The sequence below is a fragment of the Nomascus leucogenys genome, chromosome 14 (assembly GCF_006542625.1).
Source record: "Nomascus leucogenys isolate Asia chromosome 14, Asia_NLE_v1, whole genome shotgun sequence".
Taxonomy (NCBI): Eukaryota; Metazoa; Chordata; class Mammalia; order Primates; family Hylobatidae; genus Nomascus; species Nomascus leucogenys.
In genome coordinates, this window is record NC_044394.1 from 90,574,573 (window position 1) to 90,587,933 (window position 13,361).

The 13,361-nt window shown below is 46.1% G+C and overlaps 1 protein-coding gene across 4 annotated transcripts in view; it reads right to left on the reverse strand.

The window, feature by feature from the left end:
• Positions 1 to 13,361, reverse strand: part of RNF157 (ring finger protein 157) — a 95,731-nt gene that overhangs the window by 25,617 nt on the left and 56,753 nt on the right. For 3 of the 4 annotated variants that reach the window (XM_012512498.2, XM_030827513.1, XM_030827512.1), the window contains exon 3: positions 3,550 to 3,638. In XM_012512498.2, coding sequence (XP_012367952.2) covers positions 3,550 to 3,638 — 89 coding nt within the window. Of the gene's footprint in view, positions 1 to 3,549; positions 3,639 to 5,604; positions 5,671 to 13,361 lie in introns of all 4 variants that reach the window. The other variant, XM_030827514.1, reaches the window with a different exon arrangement.

Here is a 13,361-nt window from a genome sequence, read left to right on the forward strand (position 1 = left end):
GCTTTACCATATTGCCCAGGCTGGTTAGCCTGTTTTTAGTAGTGGCCATTAACTGTGCCTGGGTCTCTCTTGTCCAGAGATTCTCTGTTTTGACCTTTCCAGGGAGAGTCATCTGCCTGCCTTCGGCCAAGGTATAGGAACGTAGTTCTGGCTGTGTGGTACAAGGGAGGGGATCTGCCTACCTTGAGGGCAGACTTTCTACCAATCTTCTTCATTTTAGCCTCCCATCTTAACTTCTAGAGGGACCTGGCACTGCTAATTTCTGAACCCTCTGGGGGATAATATCATAGTATAAATTGGGTGATTATCAGCTTTTCTTTCTGTTAGTTCAGGATTCTGATTTCCTGGGTCTACTAAGTCATTTAACATTTACTATGTGTTTCCAGCTTCTAAAATTTTGTTGCTGTTGCTCTCTTCCCTTTCTCCAAATACTTACAGATTTATGCCTTTTTAAATTTTTATTTTTATTTTTTACTTATTTTGTTGAGATGGAGTCCCATTCTGTCGCCCAGGCTGGAGTGCAGTGGCACGATCTCACCTCACTGCAACCTCAGTCTCCCGGGTTCACACCATTCTCCTGCCTCAGCCTCCCGAGCAGCTGGGACTACAGGCGCCTGCCACCACGCCCGGCTAATTTTTTGTATTTTAGTGGAGATGGGGTTTCACCGTGTTATCCAGGATGGTCTCGATCTCCTGACCTCGTGATCCACCTGCCTCGGCCTCCCAAGGTGCTGGGATTACAGGCGTGAGCCACTGCACCCGGCCTTATTTTTTATTTTTTAGATGGAATCTCACTCTGTCACCCAGAGTGGAGTGCAGTGGTACAATCTTGGCTCACTGCAACCTCTGTCTCCTGGGTTCAAGCAATTCTCCTGCTTCAGCCTCCAGAGCAGCTGGGATTACAGATGCATGCCACCATGTCTGGCTAATTTTTATATTTTTAGTAGAGACGGGGTTTTACCACATTGGCCAGACTGGTCTTGAACTCCTGACTTCAGGTGATCCGCCCGCCTTGGTCTCCCAAAGTGCTGGGATTACAGGCATGAGCCATCATGACTGGCCAGATTTATGCCTTTTAAATACGTGTTTATAATTACTTAATGGGGTTTTCAGAGGAAGCAAAAGTAGGTGTTCAATCCTCCATCTTTACCTGGAAATCAGAATCAGAATTTATTCCCATAATCACAGAAAAACAAAACAAAGAACACCCTTCAAGTTAACTTTTTTTTTTTTTTTTGAGACGGAGTCTCGCTCTGTCGCCCAGGCTGGAGCGCAGTGGCGCAATCTCGGCTCACTGCAAGCTCTGCCTCCCGGGTTCACGCCATTCTCCTGCCTCAGCCTCTCCGAGTAGCTGGGACTACAGGCGCCCGCCACCACGCCCGGCTAATTTTTTGTATTTTTAGTAGAGACGGGGTTTCACCGTGGTCTCGATCTCCTGACCTCGTGATCCGCCCGCCTCAGCCTCCCAAAGTGCTGGGATTACAAGCGTGAGCCACCGCGCCCGGCCAAGTTAACATTTATTGAACACTAGGCGTTTTCCCTTCTATTACCTTAATTTTGACAACCATGAAAGGTAAAGTTGATTATCACCATTTTACAGATAAAAAAACCTGAAGCTCAGACACTCATTCAAGCAAGCATCTGTGGACCTGGGAAGCAAATTGCTCTGCTGCTTTCAAGTCTGGTTCTTCTAGCGCATGACAGCTGCTTCATCCTATTCTAGAGCTGCAGCCAGGCTGCCACGGCAGAGGCTATGACCTTGCAGCAGCTCAGGCCCTTGAATGGTCTCCATCAAACGTGTGAATGTGCCATATGTGATGAGAGAAACCAAGTGGACAGAGTAGCTGGCAACTGGCAGGCCCCAGAGGCCTCGTTAGTCTGCTCTGCTGCTGGATGAACTCCCCTGGGTCGGGTCGGGGGACTGTTCTGCAGCAGATAGGTACCTCCTTGGCTCTCTCCTCCCCAGAGTTGACCCTGGGGTGGAGAGAAGCATAGCTGGGGAACCAGTAGAAACTTCAGGGATAAATAAAATATAAAAAATTAAGAGACAAAAACAGAAAATAGATTAGTGGTTTACTTAGGGCTGAGAGGACTGCTTGAGCCCAGGAAGTCAAGGCTGCAGTGAGCTGAGATCGTGCCACTGTACTGCAGCCTGGGTGACAAAGCGAGACTCTGGGCCGGGTGCAGTGGCTCACGCCTGTAATCCCAGCACTTTGGGAGGCCGAGACAGGCAGATCACCGGAGGTCGGGAGTTCAAGACCAGCCTGACCAACATGGAGAAACCCCGTCTCTACTAAAAATATAAAATTAACCAGGCGTGGTGGTGCATGCCTGTAATCCCAGCTACTTAGGCGGATGAGGCAGAAGAATCGCTTGAACCCGGGAGGCGGAGGTTGCAGTGAGCCGAGATTGTGCCATTGCACTCCAACGTGGGCAACAAGAGCAAAACTCCGTTTCAAAAAAAAAAAAAAAAAAAAGCGAGACTGTCTCAAAAATATATATATATCAGACAGAAACATCGTAATGCTAATAAGGCTGTTCTACAGAAGCATGAGATGGTCTCTGAGTCCTCTTCCCTGCCTATTCAGAAAAATCTGGGACCTTGATTTGCCCTAACCAAATTTTTTCACCAGGGAATCAGAGAGCCTTGGTAGACATATCATCTAGGGGTGGCGGGCGGTGGGAATGTATCAGATTAAAAATTACACTGTCTCGAGGATGGCACCAAGAAGGCAAATGACGATAATAAACATTGATGATGAGGATTAAACAACCAACCCAGGGAACTATGAGTTCCTTAGAGAATAGACACATGAGATAGGGAATAAAAAAGGAAAAGAAGGCTGGGTGCAGTGGCTCACGCCTATAATCCCAGCACTCTGGGAGGCCAAGGCTGGCGGATCATGAGGTCAGGAGATCGAGACCATCCTGGCTAACACGGTGAAACCCCGTCTCTACTAAAAATACAAAAAAATTAGCCAGGTGTGGTGGTGGGCGCCTGTAGTCCCAGCTACTCGGGAGGCTGAGGCAGGAGAATGGTGTGAATCCAGGAGACGGAGCTTGCAGTGAGCCGAGATTGCGCCACTGCACTCCAGCCTGGGCGACAGAGTGAGACTCTGTCTCAAAGAAAAAAAAAAAAGTAAGAAAAAGAAAAAGAAAATATAGCAATAAAATAAAGGATTTGATATTCTAAGTTCAAATTTCCCATTTTTACATTGGCTTGTTGGAGTAGCTGCAAAAATTCCCATTTTTCCTTAATAATTCTTCTTTCCTTTTAAAAAATATTCATAAAATAAGGATACTGAGCATTTCTAGGCAAGTGAAAGTTTTTCACAAACACAGACCATTGCATCCAGTGCTGAACGACATGGGTGTGGATGGCCTGATCTCGGCAGAAAGTAGTGCCCGCACTCCTGTCTGAGGCCTGGAGAAGCAAGCTCTGGGGCTGCCAGAAACTGCTATGTGAGTTCCTTGGGAAGTCTGTCCCCCGGCTCCCAACCTCCCCAAAGGAAGGTGCCTGGGACCTGGCCCCAGCCTCTGGGAACTTACTTGACAAGCCTCAGTGTGTCCTTTCGGATATTGACCAGGCTTCTCAGAGTCTTCACGGGTTCTTGGGGAGGTGGGGCGGCGTAAGGAAACTGTGTCAGAAAGAAAGTAGGAGAAGGTAGTGTGTTTAAAAAGACCCACAGCTGTCCCTCACTTTACAGTTCACCAAGAATAGCCCTAAGAGGTGAGGCAGGAAGGCACAACTCTCCTAATTAAGTGAGGAAACTGAAACTCCGACATACTGAGTCAACCTGCTCAAGGTCACAGCTAGCAGGAAAACTGGGATTCAATTTGGGGCCCAAAGAGCCAGATTTATCTTCTTTTTCCATTATATGAAGCTTATCTGGGTCAGTGTTCAAAACTTGGAGAATTAATAAAAAAAAAAAAAACAAAAAAAACACTGAAGTTCCAAATACCAAAGGACACACTGTGGCCGAGTTAATCACAAAAGGCTTTTCCATCTGACCTCAGACGACAGGGAGCCAGACCTGCAAGCCCTTTCCTTCGGTGAGGCCATATGGTATCCCAGGAATTTAGGGACTGCAAATAAAAGAGAACCCCATCATGTGTACAGAGCTGAAGTTTGCAAACAGTAAAGAACAAATTTCCCCTGCAGCTGATCATATAAAGCACAGCTCTTTAACATGTGAGCCAAGAGTTATTTTGGGGTCACCAAAGGTTTATGGTTGTCTTCATCATTTACCATCCACTTTTTCCCCCTTTGCCCGTTTAGACCTTTGGATTTGAAGTTCTGAGTTGTTGATAATAAAGAGATAAAGAAAGGGGAAACAGCCAAAAATTTCACTGGGAATTGCCTTCTGAGGATCAAGAATGATTTCAAATGTTCCCAGTATTTTTAAAATGTTATTTGGGCAATCAAAATGTTTTAACATATAATTCTCAAAAAACCTAATGGTCTCTGCAGCTTTGCAAAACTGTGGTTCTCTTGGCTCAAGAAGAGTCTGCCTCCATAGTGTGGTATCACAAAACAGGACACCCAAGTTATAATTGAATTGTGCCTTCACAGGTTTTTATTGAATATGGTTATTTTACTTGGGAAACAACATACTTAAACCATAGTTAAGGTGCATCTGACTTTATGTATGCAGTAAGATTGCTTATAATTCAAATGTATGAATGTGACTCTTACATTCAATAGAAATTATTTGCATTCAGATTACTCACTTTGTGGGCATGATGTAGTAATTTACTTTTTCATTGATATATTAACCATATATTCTTTTAAAAATGATAGTTTTTTCTAATTACAAAGTAATACATGTTTAAGCAGAAAACTTGAAAAACACCAAAAAGTACAAAACTATCCCTAATTTTACTACTCAGCAATACCAAAATTAACACTACGGAATATGTATCTCCATCCGTCCGTCTATCCATCCATCCATCCACCTCTGTATCTATGCGCTGTTTCAAACTGAACATACCATTTTGCAGTTTCTTTTTCACCTAAAAAGATGTGGTAAACATTTTTAAAGTCTATAATTTTGATAACATGTGCAGATAACAGCATACTTTAATCAATTCCATATTATTCAATATTTTATGTTGGTCTTACTTTTTTTTTTGCGGCTATAAATGTTGTGGTGAATATCCTTGTCCCTATATTTCTGCATGCTTGTTTGATTATTTCCTTAGGACAAATTCCTAGAAGTGGAATTACTGGATCAAAGAGTAAGCATATTTTTAAGACTTTAAAAATTATTTTGCCAAACTGTTTTCCACAAAGCTGACTCCAACTTTGCCCTCCTGCAAGCAGTGCATCAGGAGGCCTTGACATGGGAAAACTGAAATTCTAGTTCAGATCCCATCTGTGGCCTGTTTCTCCTCCCCCAACTTTCCTAGGCTGTCATACTAAAGGAATTTAAAGCAATTTTTAAATAAGCTTAAGCAAAAAGTAATTAGGCAGGAAAATCCGACACAAACGCTAGTCTATTCTAAAGCCAAAATAAATGACTTTGGGATTAAAATTTTTTCTGGAGTAGCAAAGTTAATCATTTTCATTTGTACAGGTACGTGGGTGTTATCCATAACTCCTACCTGCATTTCAAAAAAAAGATGCGTCTTTTCCCTTATTCTTTACTCTTTCTCCTCCAATGCCACCCCCTGCCGCAAAAGGAAGAAAAATAAAAAGAAAGAAAAAAAATCCTGGCACTCTTCACCCTCCATTTTGAATATATTTGATGATAACTGTGGCAATGAAACATAAGCTATTTGGCTCTGAAGGAAAGGTATCAATGAGCTCAATTGTTAATAAATCCACCCCTACACTTTAGGCTCTCCCTATACACACACATACACGCACAAGACAACAACGGCAAATCTGTTCAGGAGAACCTTGTTCGTGGGCTGCTACCTACCAAAGTTGGTGCCTTGCTGGCCTTTCATTCATGCAATCAGAGTCTACATGCAACACTCCATGCCAGGAGTAAGGAGAGATTGAAAACCAAGAAGATTAGGCCCTGCTCTTTCAGGAAGCTGCGTTATAAGGCAGCGACATAGTAATTGTAATACTAAAGAGATTAAACATATTAATATTTTTTGCCACAAAAGGCAAAAATAAAGGAAGTGATCATTTCTGGCTGAGGTAACCTGAAGGCTTCATGGAGGAAGTGGTAGTTGATCTGGGATCTTAAAGGATAAATGAAATTTGCAAATTCAGAGACGACAGAGAAGATGGAGGGGACAGTAGGATCAGAGGCAAATTGAAAAACAAATATTTTTCTGCTCTTCGAGTTGTCTCCCATTCTTCTGTAAATCGATTTTGCCTACCATTACTCTCTAAATTTCTTAGTGAGTTATCTTCCTTTCAAAAATTACCATTTATTGAGTGCTTACTATTGATGACAGTGGTGGGCCGTCTGGAGCAGCCGCTGCCATCACAACGGCCGCTGCAGGGAGGTCGCAGGGAGCAGACAGACAGCCCCTCCACAGTTTGCTGCCCTGGAGGCCACCCCATGGGGCTGGCCGGGTTACCCGCCAGCAGAGGAGCAGCGTGGCAGAAGAGCAGCGCGGTAGGGCAGAGAGGAGCCCCGAGGTGCAGCTGGGCCTCGGACAGTGTCCCGCTTGCACATGGAGCGCCAGGGCCAGGGCGCGGAGCTGGGGCCATGCTTCAGGGGCCTTGGGCAGGAAGTGGGAGCAGCTTCCGCTTCGGGCACCTGGCCAGTGGCGCAGCCACTGTGCCCACCCTGCCGAGGGTGCCAGGTTCCTGTGCCTCGGGAGGAGGCTCTGCACAGCCCGTCTGGGGCTGCACCCCCGGGTCTGCCCCACATTGGGGTGACCACTGAGCCTGACACTCCTGGCCAGATGGCCTGGCTCAGGCCCAGGCCCAGGATCCACTCTGTCCCAGGCTGCCCGTGAAGCGCCGGGGCAACAGGCGGAGCTCATGGCGATGTCACCCTGCCCTGGATGCTGGCTCCGGCCCAGTGAGGACCTGGAGCCCCTGCCCTAGGCTGCAAGGGGGTGCTGCAGGGGCTGCATGCTCCACAGAGCTGGTGGAAGCCAGGAACAGGCAGTGGCCCCGCCTTGGGCTGTGGACCTGGGGCCTCCATAAGCTCTTGGAGACACGGAAAAGCCCTGCCACCCCCGCGCCCCAGTAGGCTCAGAAGTGCCTGCTCCTGCCGCCTAGCTTCTGCCTGCTCTTGGTGCTGGCTCTGATCTTAGAGCAGTGTGGTGCCAAGCCCAGGTGCTGTCGCAGCCAGGCTGGGAGTGCACACGCTTGGGGTAGCGCTGATAAGCCAGCCCCCTGCTGCCTCCGCCCCTTCCAGACTTTGGGCACTGATGAGCATGGGGGAAGGGGAAGAGGCGAGGGGGTGCTGAGGGCAGCTTGGTGCTGGCCTTCAGGGAGGATGTGAAGGCTGGGGGCCTGGCTGCCAGTCCCGCTCACGGGAGTGGGAACTTGTGTTGCCTTTTCTAGGCCTGTCCATGGCTGCCCAGGGACCAGTCTACCTGCACTTCCTCCCCTCTGAGGCCCATAAAAGGCCCACGCTCAGCCAGAACAGAGCGGAGGTTGGGACCACCAGCTGCAGAGAGGAGCAACCTACTCCAGTGCCTCCTCTCTACTGATAGCTGCAGAGATGTCTATAAGACCAGCTGCAGAGAGGAGCTAAGCACTCCAGGGCCTCCTCTCTGCTGAGAGCTGCAGAGAAGACAGGATGACCTTCCTGTGGAAAAGAGCTTCCCACTCCAGGGTCTCTATGCTAGGACACTTGTCAGGACACCCTGGCTGCAGAAAGGAGCTACCCACTGTGGGTATCCTCTGAGCTGTTCTAAGGCTCAATAAGGCTCCTCTTCATCTTGCTCACCCTATGTTTGTCTGTGTATCTCATTCTTCCTGGTTGCAGGACAAGAAATTTGGACCCATGGAATGGTGGGACTAAAAGAGCTGTAACACAAACAGGACTGAAACATGCTCCTTGCTTGTCATGTTGCAGGCGAAGAGGAGAGAAGAGCTGTGGCCCTTCAGGGAGCCCAGACCTGGGAGCTGCCCAAGCCAGGGCTGTGACTTCCTCTTTGTGGCCCTGTGGTTCCCAGCATCTCCAAGCTTCCAGGTGCCACCACATTCCCTGGTGCCAACCGGGAGAGCTGCCTGCAGTGCACCTGGTCCAGCCACAGCCTCGCAGACAGCTGGCACCTATGCTGGCACCCGGGGCTGCCAGCCCCACAGCAGCAGCTGGACAGTGGCCGGACCCCACTCTCGCTCACACCCCCCTTGCTGCTCCATGCCTGATTTGCAGTCTCCCTTGGAGGCGTGGGATATAGGCTGGTAGTGTGAGCTGAGTGCAGCTGTCAGGCCAAGTGGGTAGAAGAAGCCCAGTGTGCCTGAGGCGAACCTGTGCAACGCACCACTAGCCACAGGTTTCCAGCCAGAAAAGTGACACCCCAAAGATCACGTAATGCTATGTGCCAGGCACGATGCTGAGCTCTTTATTTATATTATCTTATTTAATCTTTGAGGAATCCTGTGAAATAGTCATGCTTGTTCCCATTTTTGCAGGTAAGAAAATAGAGGTTGCAAAGAGGTTGAAAAACTTCTCTAAAGTCTCCCAAGTTTTAGGGAGCAGAGGTTATTTTTCTCTCTTTTTTTTTTTCCAGTAACTAACATGTCTTAAAGGGAGCAGAGTTGAGGTTTGAACACGTTCTACCTTTATCTTTCCCCAAGATGCTCTGGATGCAGCTTTTTAATCTAGAGATGAGATTTCCAAGGAGTAAAGTGCTGGTAATTAAAAGATCTGAAGACACAAATTTATTTATTTTCTCATTCCTTTCTAAAGTCAAGACATCAAATAAATGTTTGTGTTTGTCCACACTATCTCCTCAATACATGCACCATTACTAAGTTATATTTAAGACAAAAGATGTATCCTGGCCGGGCACAGTAGCTCACACTTGTAATTCCAGCACTTTGGGAGGCTGAGGCAGAAGGATCGCTTGAGCTTAGGAGTTTGAGACCAGCCTGGGCAACATGGCGAGACTTTGTCCCCACAAAAAAATAATTTAGTCAGCATGGTGACACACACCTGTAGTCCCAGCTACTCCGAAGGCCGACACAAGAGGATCACTTGACCCCAGGAGACTGAGGCTTCAGTGAGCTATGATAGCATCACTGCACTCCAGCTTGGGGGAGAGAGTGAGACCATCTCAAAAAGAAAAAAAAAGGAAGCCAAGCATGGTGGTTCATGTCTGTAATCCCAGCACTTTGGGAGGTTGAGGTGGGCAGATCACTTGAGGTCAGGAGTTTTGAGACCAGCCTGGCCAACACAGCGAAACCCCATCTCTACTAAAAATACAAAAATTAGCCGGGTGTGGTGGCACGGGCCTGTAGTCCCAGCTACTCGGGAGGCTGAGGCAGAAGAATTGTTTGAACCTGGGAGGTGGAGGTTGCAGTGAGCTGAGCTCATGCCACTACACTCCACCCTAGGCAACAGAGCGAGACTGTGTCTCAAAAACAAAAAATAAGTACCTTATTTCAACCTAAAACCAGAGATCTCACTCATAGGCTAACAGGTAAGTATGAAAGGAAAGAAAACTAATGCCTTCTTGGGACCAAGAAAGATGAAGCTCAGAACAGATTCAGGGCCAAGCATTTTTCTGAAGTACTCATGCACCAGTCCACTGTACTTAACATTAGCGATTGTTTTCTCAGTTCATATCCACAGAGTTTCTGTTTTTTTTAGAGTTTGCAAAGGGTAATTTTCTCAGCCCTAGGTCTACTGAGTAAGGGAGTGCATGGTGACAAGGAAGACCAGATAAAGTCTTTCTGATGTAAGCATCCTGGCATATCCGGAAACAGGAAGAGCTTCCTTTTCTGTCTTGCATACAACATGCCCTAGGTCCACAGACAGAGGGAGACTGAGAAGCTTTCTGATCTCTTACCTCAAGCTCAACATGGATTTATAGAATGGCTTCCTGTTTCTCAGGTATCATTCTGGAGTAAATAAACCCTTAACAGCCTTACGAAGGATAACTAAATGCAGCTTCTAGAATCCTATTTCACTTTTTCTAATGAAAACAGGCCTCAGATCAAGACTTACGAACAAAGAATGAAATTTGGTCTGCTCAGGGATTTGTGGACCAAACATTATGTGTGAGTATCTTTACGACAGAAAAGCAAGGCACAGATCCCCCTAATCTATTCATCTAACCAGAAAACTCTGCCAAAAGAAAGCCCCTTTCATGGGGTAAAACTTGGGTAACCTGCAATTACAGCTTGGCAAATCATGAAAAAAGAGAACGTAAGGAAATATTTAACTGAGTATGTGCTATGTGCCATGTGCCAGGCATTACGCTAGGTACTTTAGATAGATTCTTTTTGTCCCCCATTTTACTTATTTTTTATCTTTATTTTTAAATTTTTGTAGAGATGGGGTTTTACTATGTTGCCCAGGCTAGTCTCAAACTCTTGAGTTCAAGTGATCTTCTCGCCTGAGCTTCCCAAAGTGTGGGGATTAGAGGTGTAAGCCACCACAGCTGGTCTTTTTTATTTTTATTTTGGTAAAATACACATAACATGAAATTTACTATCTCAATCATATTCAAGTATACAGTTCAGTGGCATTAAATAACATTCACATTCGCATTATCGTGCGGCCATCACCGCCATCCAGCTCCAGTTTAGGTATGCTCTTATTTCATATTCTCGACAGAAACCATATGCCTGCCACTCTCACCAGCCTGTAAGTTCTGTGTGTATGCTGGAGGACGGTCTAACATGCAGGAGAAACACAGTAGCTGACTGAAAAATGAAGAATGTCAGTTAAAGAAACTGACATTCTACAGATAAAGAAACTGAGACTCAAAAGATTCACATAATCATCCAGGGCCCCAGAGCTAATGAGCAGCAGAACCACAATTTGAACCCAGGTACATCTGACTCCAAAAGCCATACTCTACTGCACCGCTTCTACTGTAGGGCAAATCTACAGGCTCTTCTAATCCTAGGAGTGTTCTAGGGACCTGAGCAGAGTTTGGGGAGTCTGAAAGTTATACCATCATGGCAAACAGTACTGAATTCTGTGAAGGTTCTAGAAGCTGGCCAAAAATCTCCGATGGCGCCCTATGCTTAGGTGTCAGTATGTACAAAATCATACCACACACCACACTCCTTTCCATCTTTAACAGGAGTATCTAAGGTCTTCTTAGAGAAGAGGTTTCTTGGAGCACAGTATGACAAAATCTTTGTAAGATCTAACAGTACCTGCAGAAGATACAAATGTACACTGAGGGCAGGGTGACTGCCGGCAGCCACAGCCGCAATGGACATGTCAGTCAGTGTTTACCTTCCACCCAAGATGCTTAAAGATGTGTTACTGCCAGATAGTTCTAAAATATGGCGACTTCTCCACTAAATTATTTTCAAAAAACGGTCGGGCGCAGTGGCTCACATCTGTAATCCCAGCACTTTGGGAAGCCGAGACAGGCAGATCACCTGAGGTCCAGAGTTTGAGACCAGGCTGGCCAACATGGTGAAACCTCATCTCTACTAAAAATACAAAAATCAGGTGGGTGTGGTGGCGTGTGCCTGTACTCCCAGTTACTCAGGAGGCTGAGACAAGAGAATCGCTTGCACCCAGGAGGCAGAGGTTGCAGTGAGCTGAGATCACACCACTGCACTCCAGCCTGCGTGACAGAGTGAGACTCTGTCTCAAAAAAAAAAAAAAAAAAAAAGAATAAATAATTTTCAAAAAACAAAGAAACAAAGACATTTACCCATTTATTCAGCACTCTCACTATGTCCTGAGTACTGAACTAGGCCTGGGGGACACACTGAAGAGTCAAGCAAACCTCTCTTAGTTCCTTCTGTAAAGGGGCGTCAAGCTTGCATCTGGTGCCCTGCATGCTTGGATACAACATCCTCCTGGGACTGGGCTGCTGTGCCTGTCCTGAAGTAAGCCTGAATCTGAGAATAACTTAAATCCCAAACATTTCAAGCCCAGAATGGAAGGAGAGTTTGGCTCAGCCAGAAGACCTCTTTCGGTGGACCTCAGGTGTTTACCGACGAAGGCTCTGTGGGTTACATGAGCAACTCCTCTTTGGCTTTTTTACCCTGGTGCTCATCAGCTTCCTTTTACGGGCACATCACATCGGCAAAGTGCCACCTGGTGATGAAAGATGAAATTGCCAGGCCAGGCCCAAATGCAGGCCAGAAGGGTGCACATGCATTCACATACACATGGGCACACACGCATTTAGTCTGTGTGTGTGCGTGTGTGTGTGTGTGTATCAACCACATGTCCTAGATTGTTTTTTTTACCATTCTGATTTCAAATATTACACTACTCCTACGGTTGTACTATTTTTGCTGTAAAAAAATATGGTCACAGTACATGTGAAAGGACATCTTACTCTGTGTATAAATTATTAGGCAATTCCCAGTAGTCTATAAAAAAACACGATAATCCATTCATCCCATCCATAAAAATAAATAGTTAACTTCAACATAAATCTTTTTCTAAAGTATACACTTTGTTTTCATTTGCTATTAGATTCAGGCCTCGTCATATATATATATATATATAAAATAAATAAGTGAAAACTATATTATTACCATCAATTCTCAGGTAAAGAAAGTATTGATACTGTATACTTCTGTTGCTTACTTGTAATTTCGTAATTTTTATTTATTTTTATTTTTATTTTTTGAGATGGAGTTTCGCTCTTGTTGCCCAGGTAGTAGTGCAGTGCATGATTCCCAGCTCACTGTAACCTCCCCCCACCCCTGGGCTCAAGTGATCCTCCTGCCTCAGCCTCCCAAGTAGCTGGGATTACAGGCAGGTGCCCACCATCATGCCTGGCTAATTTTTGTATTTTTAGTAGAGACGGGGTTTCACCATGTTGGCCAGGCTGGTCTTGAACTCCTGACCTCAGGTGATCCACCCGCCTCGGCTTCCCAAAATGCTGGGATTACAAGCGTGAGCCACTGTGCCTGGCTATTTTTATGTTTATAATTAATTTTTTTTTTTTGAGACGAAGTCTCACTCAGCCGCCCAGGCTGGAGCGCAGTGGCACAATCTCGGCTCACTGCAACAACTGTCTCCCAGGTTTAAGCGATTCTCCCCTCTCAGCCTCCCAAATAGCTGGGATTACAGACACCCGCCATCATGCCCGGCTAATTTTTGAATTTTTTTTTTTCAGACGGAGTTTTTGCTCTTGTTGCCCACGCTGGAGTGCAATGGCGCGATCTCCGCTCACCACAACCTCCACCTGCAGGTTCAAGCAATTCTCCTGCCTCAGCCTCCTGAGTAGCTGGGATTACAGGCATGCACCACCACTCCCAGCTAATTTTGTATTTTTAGTAG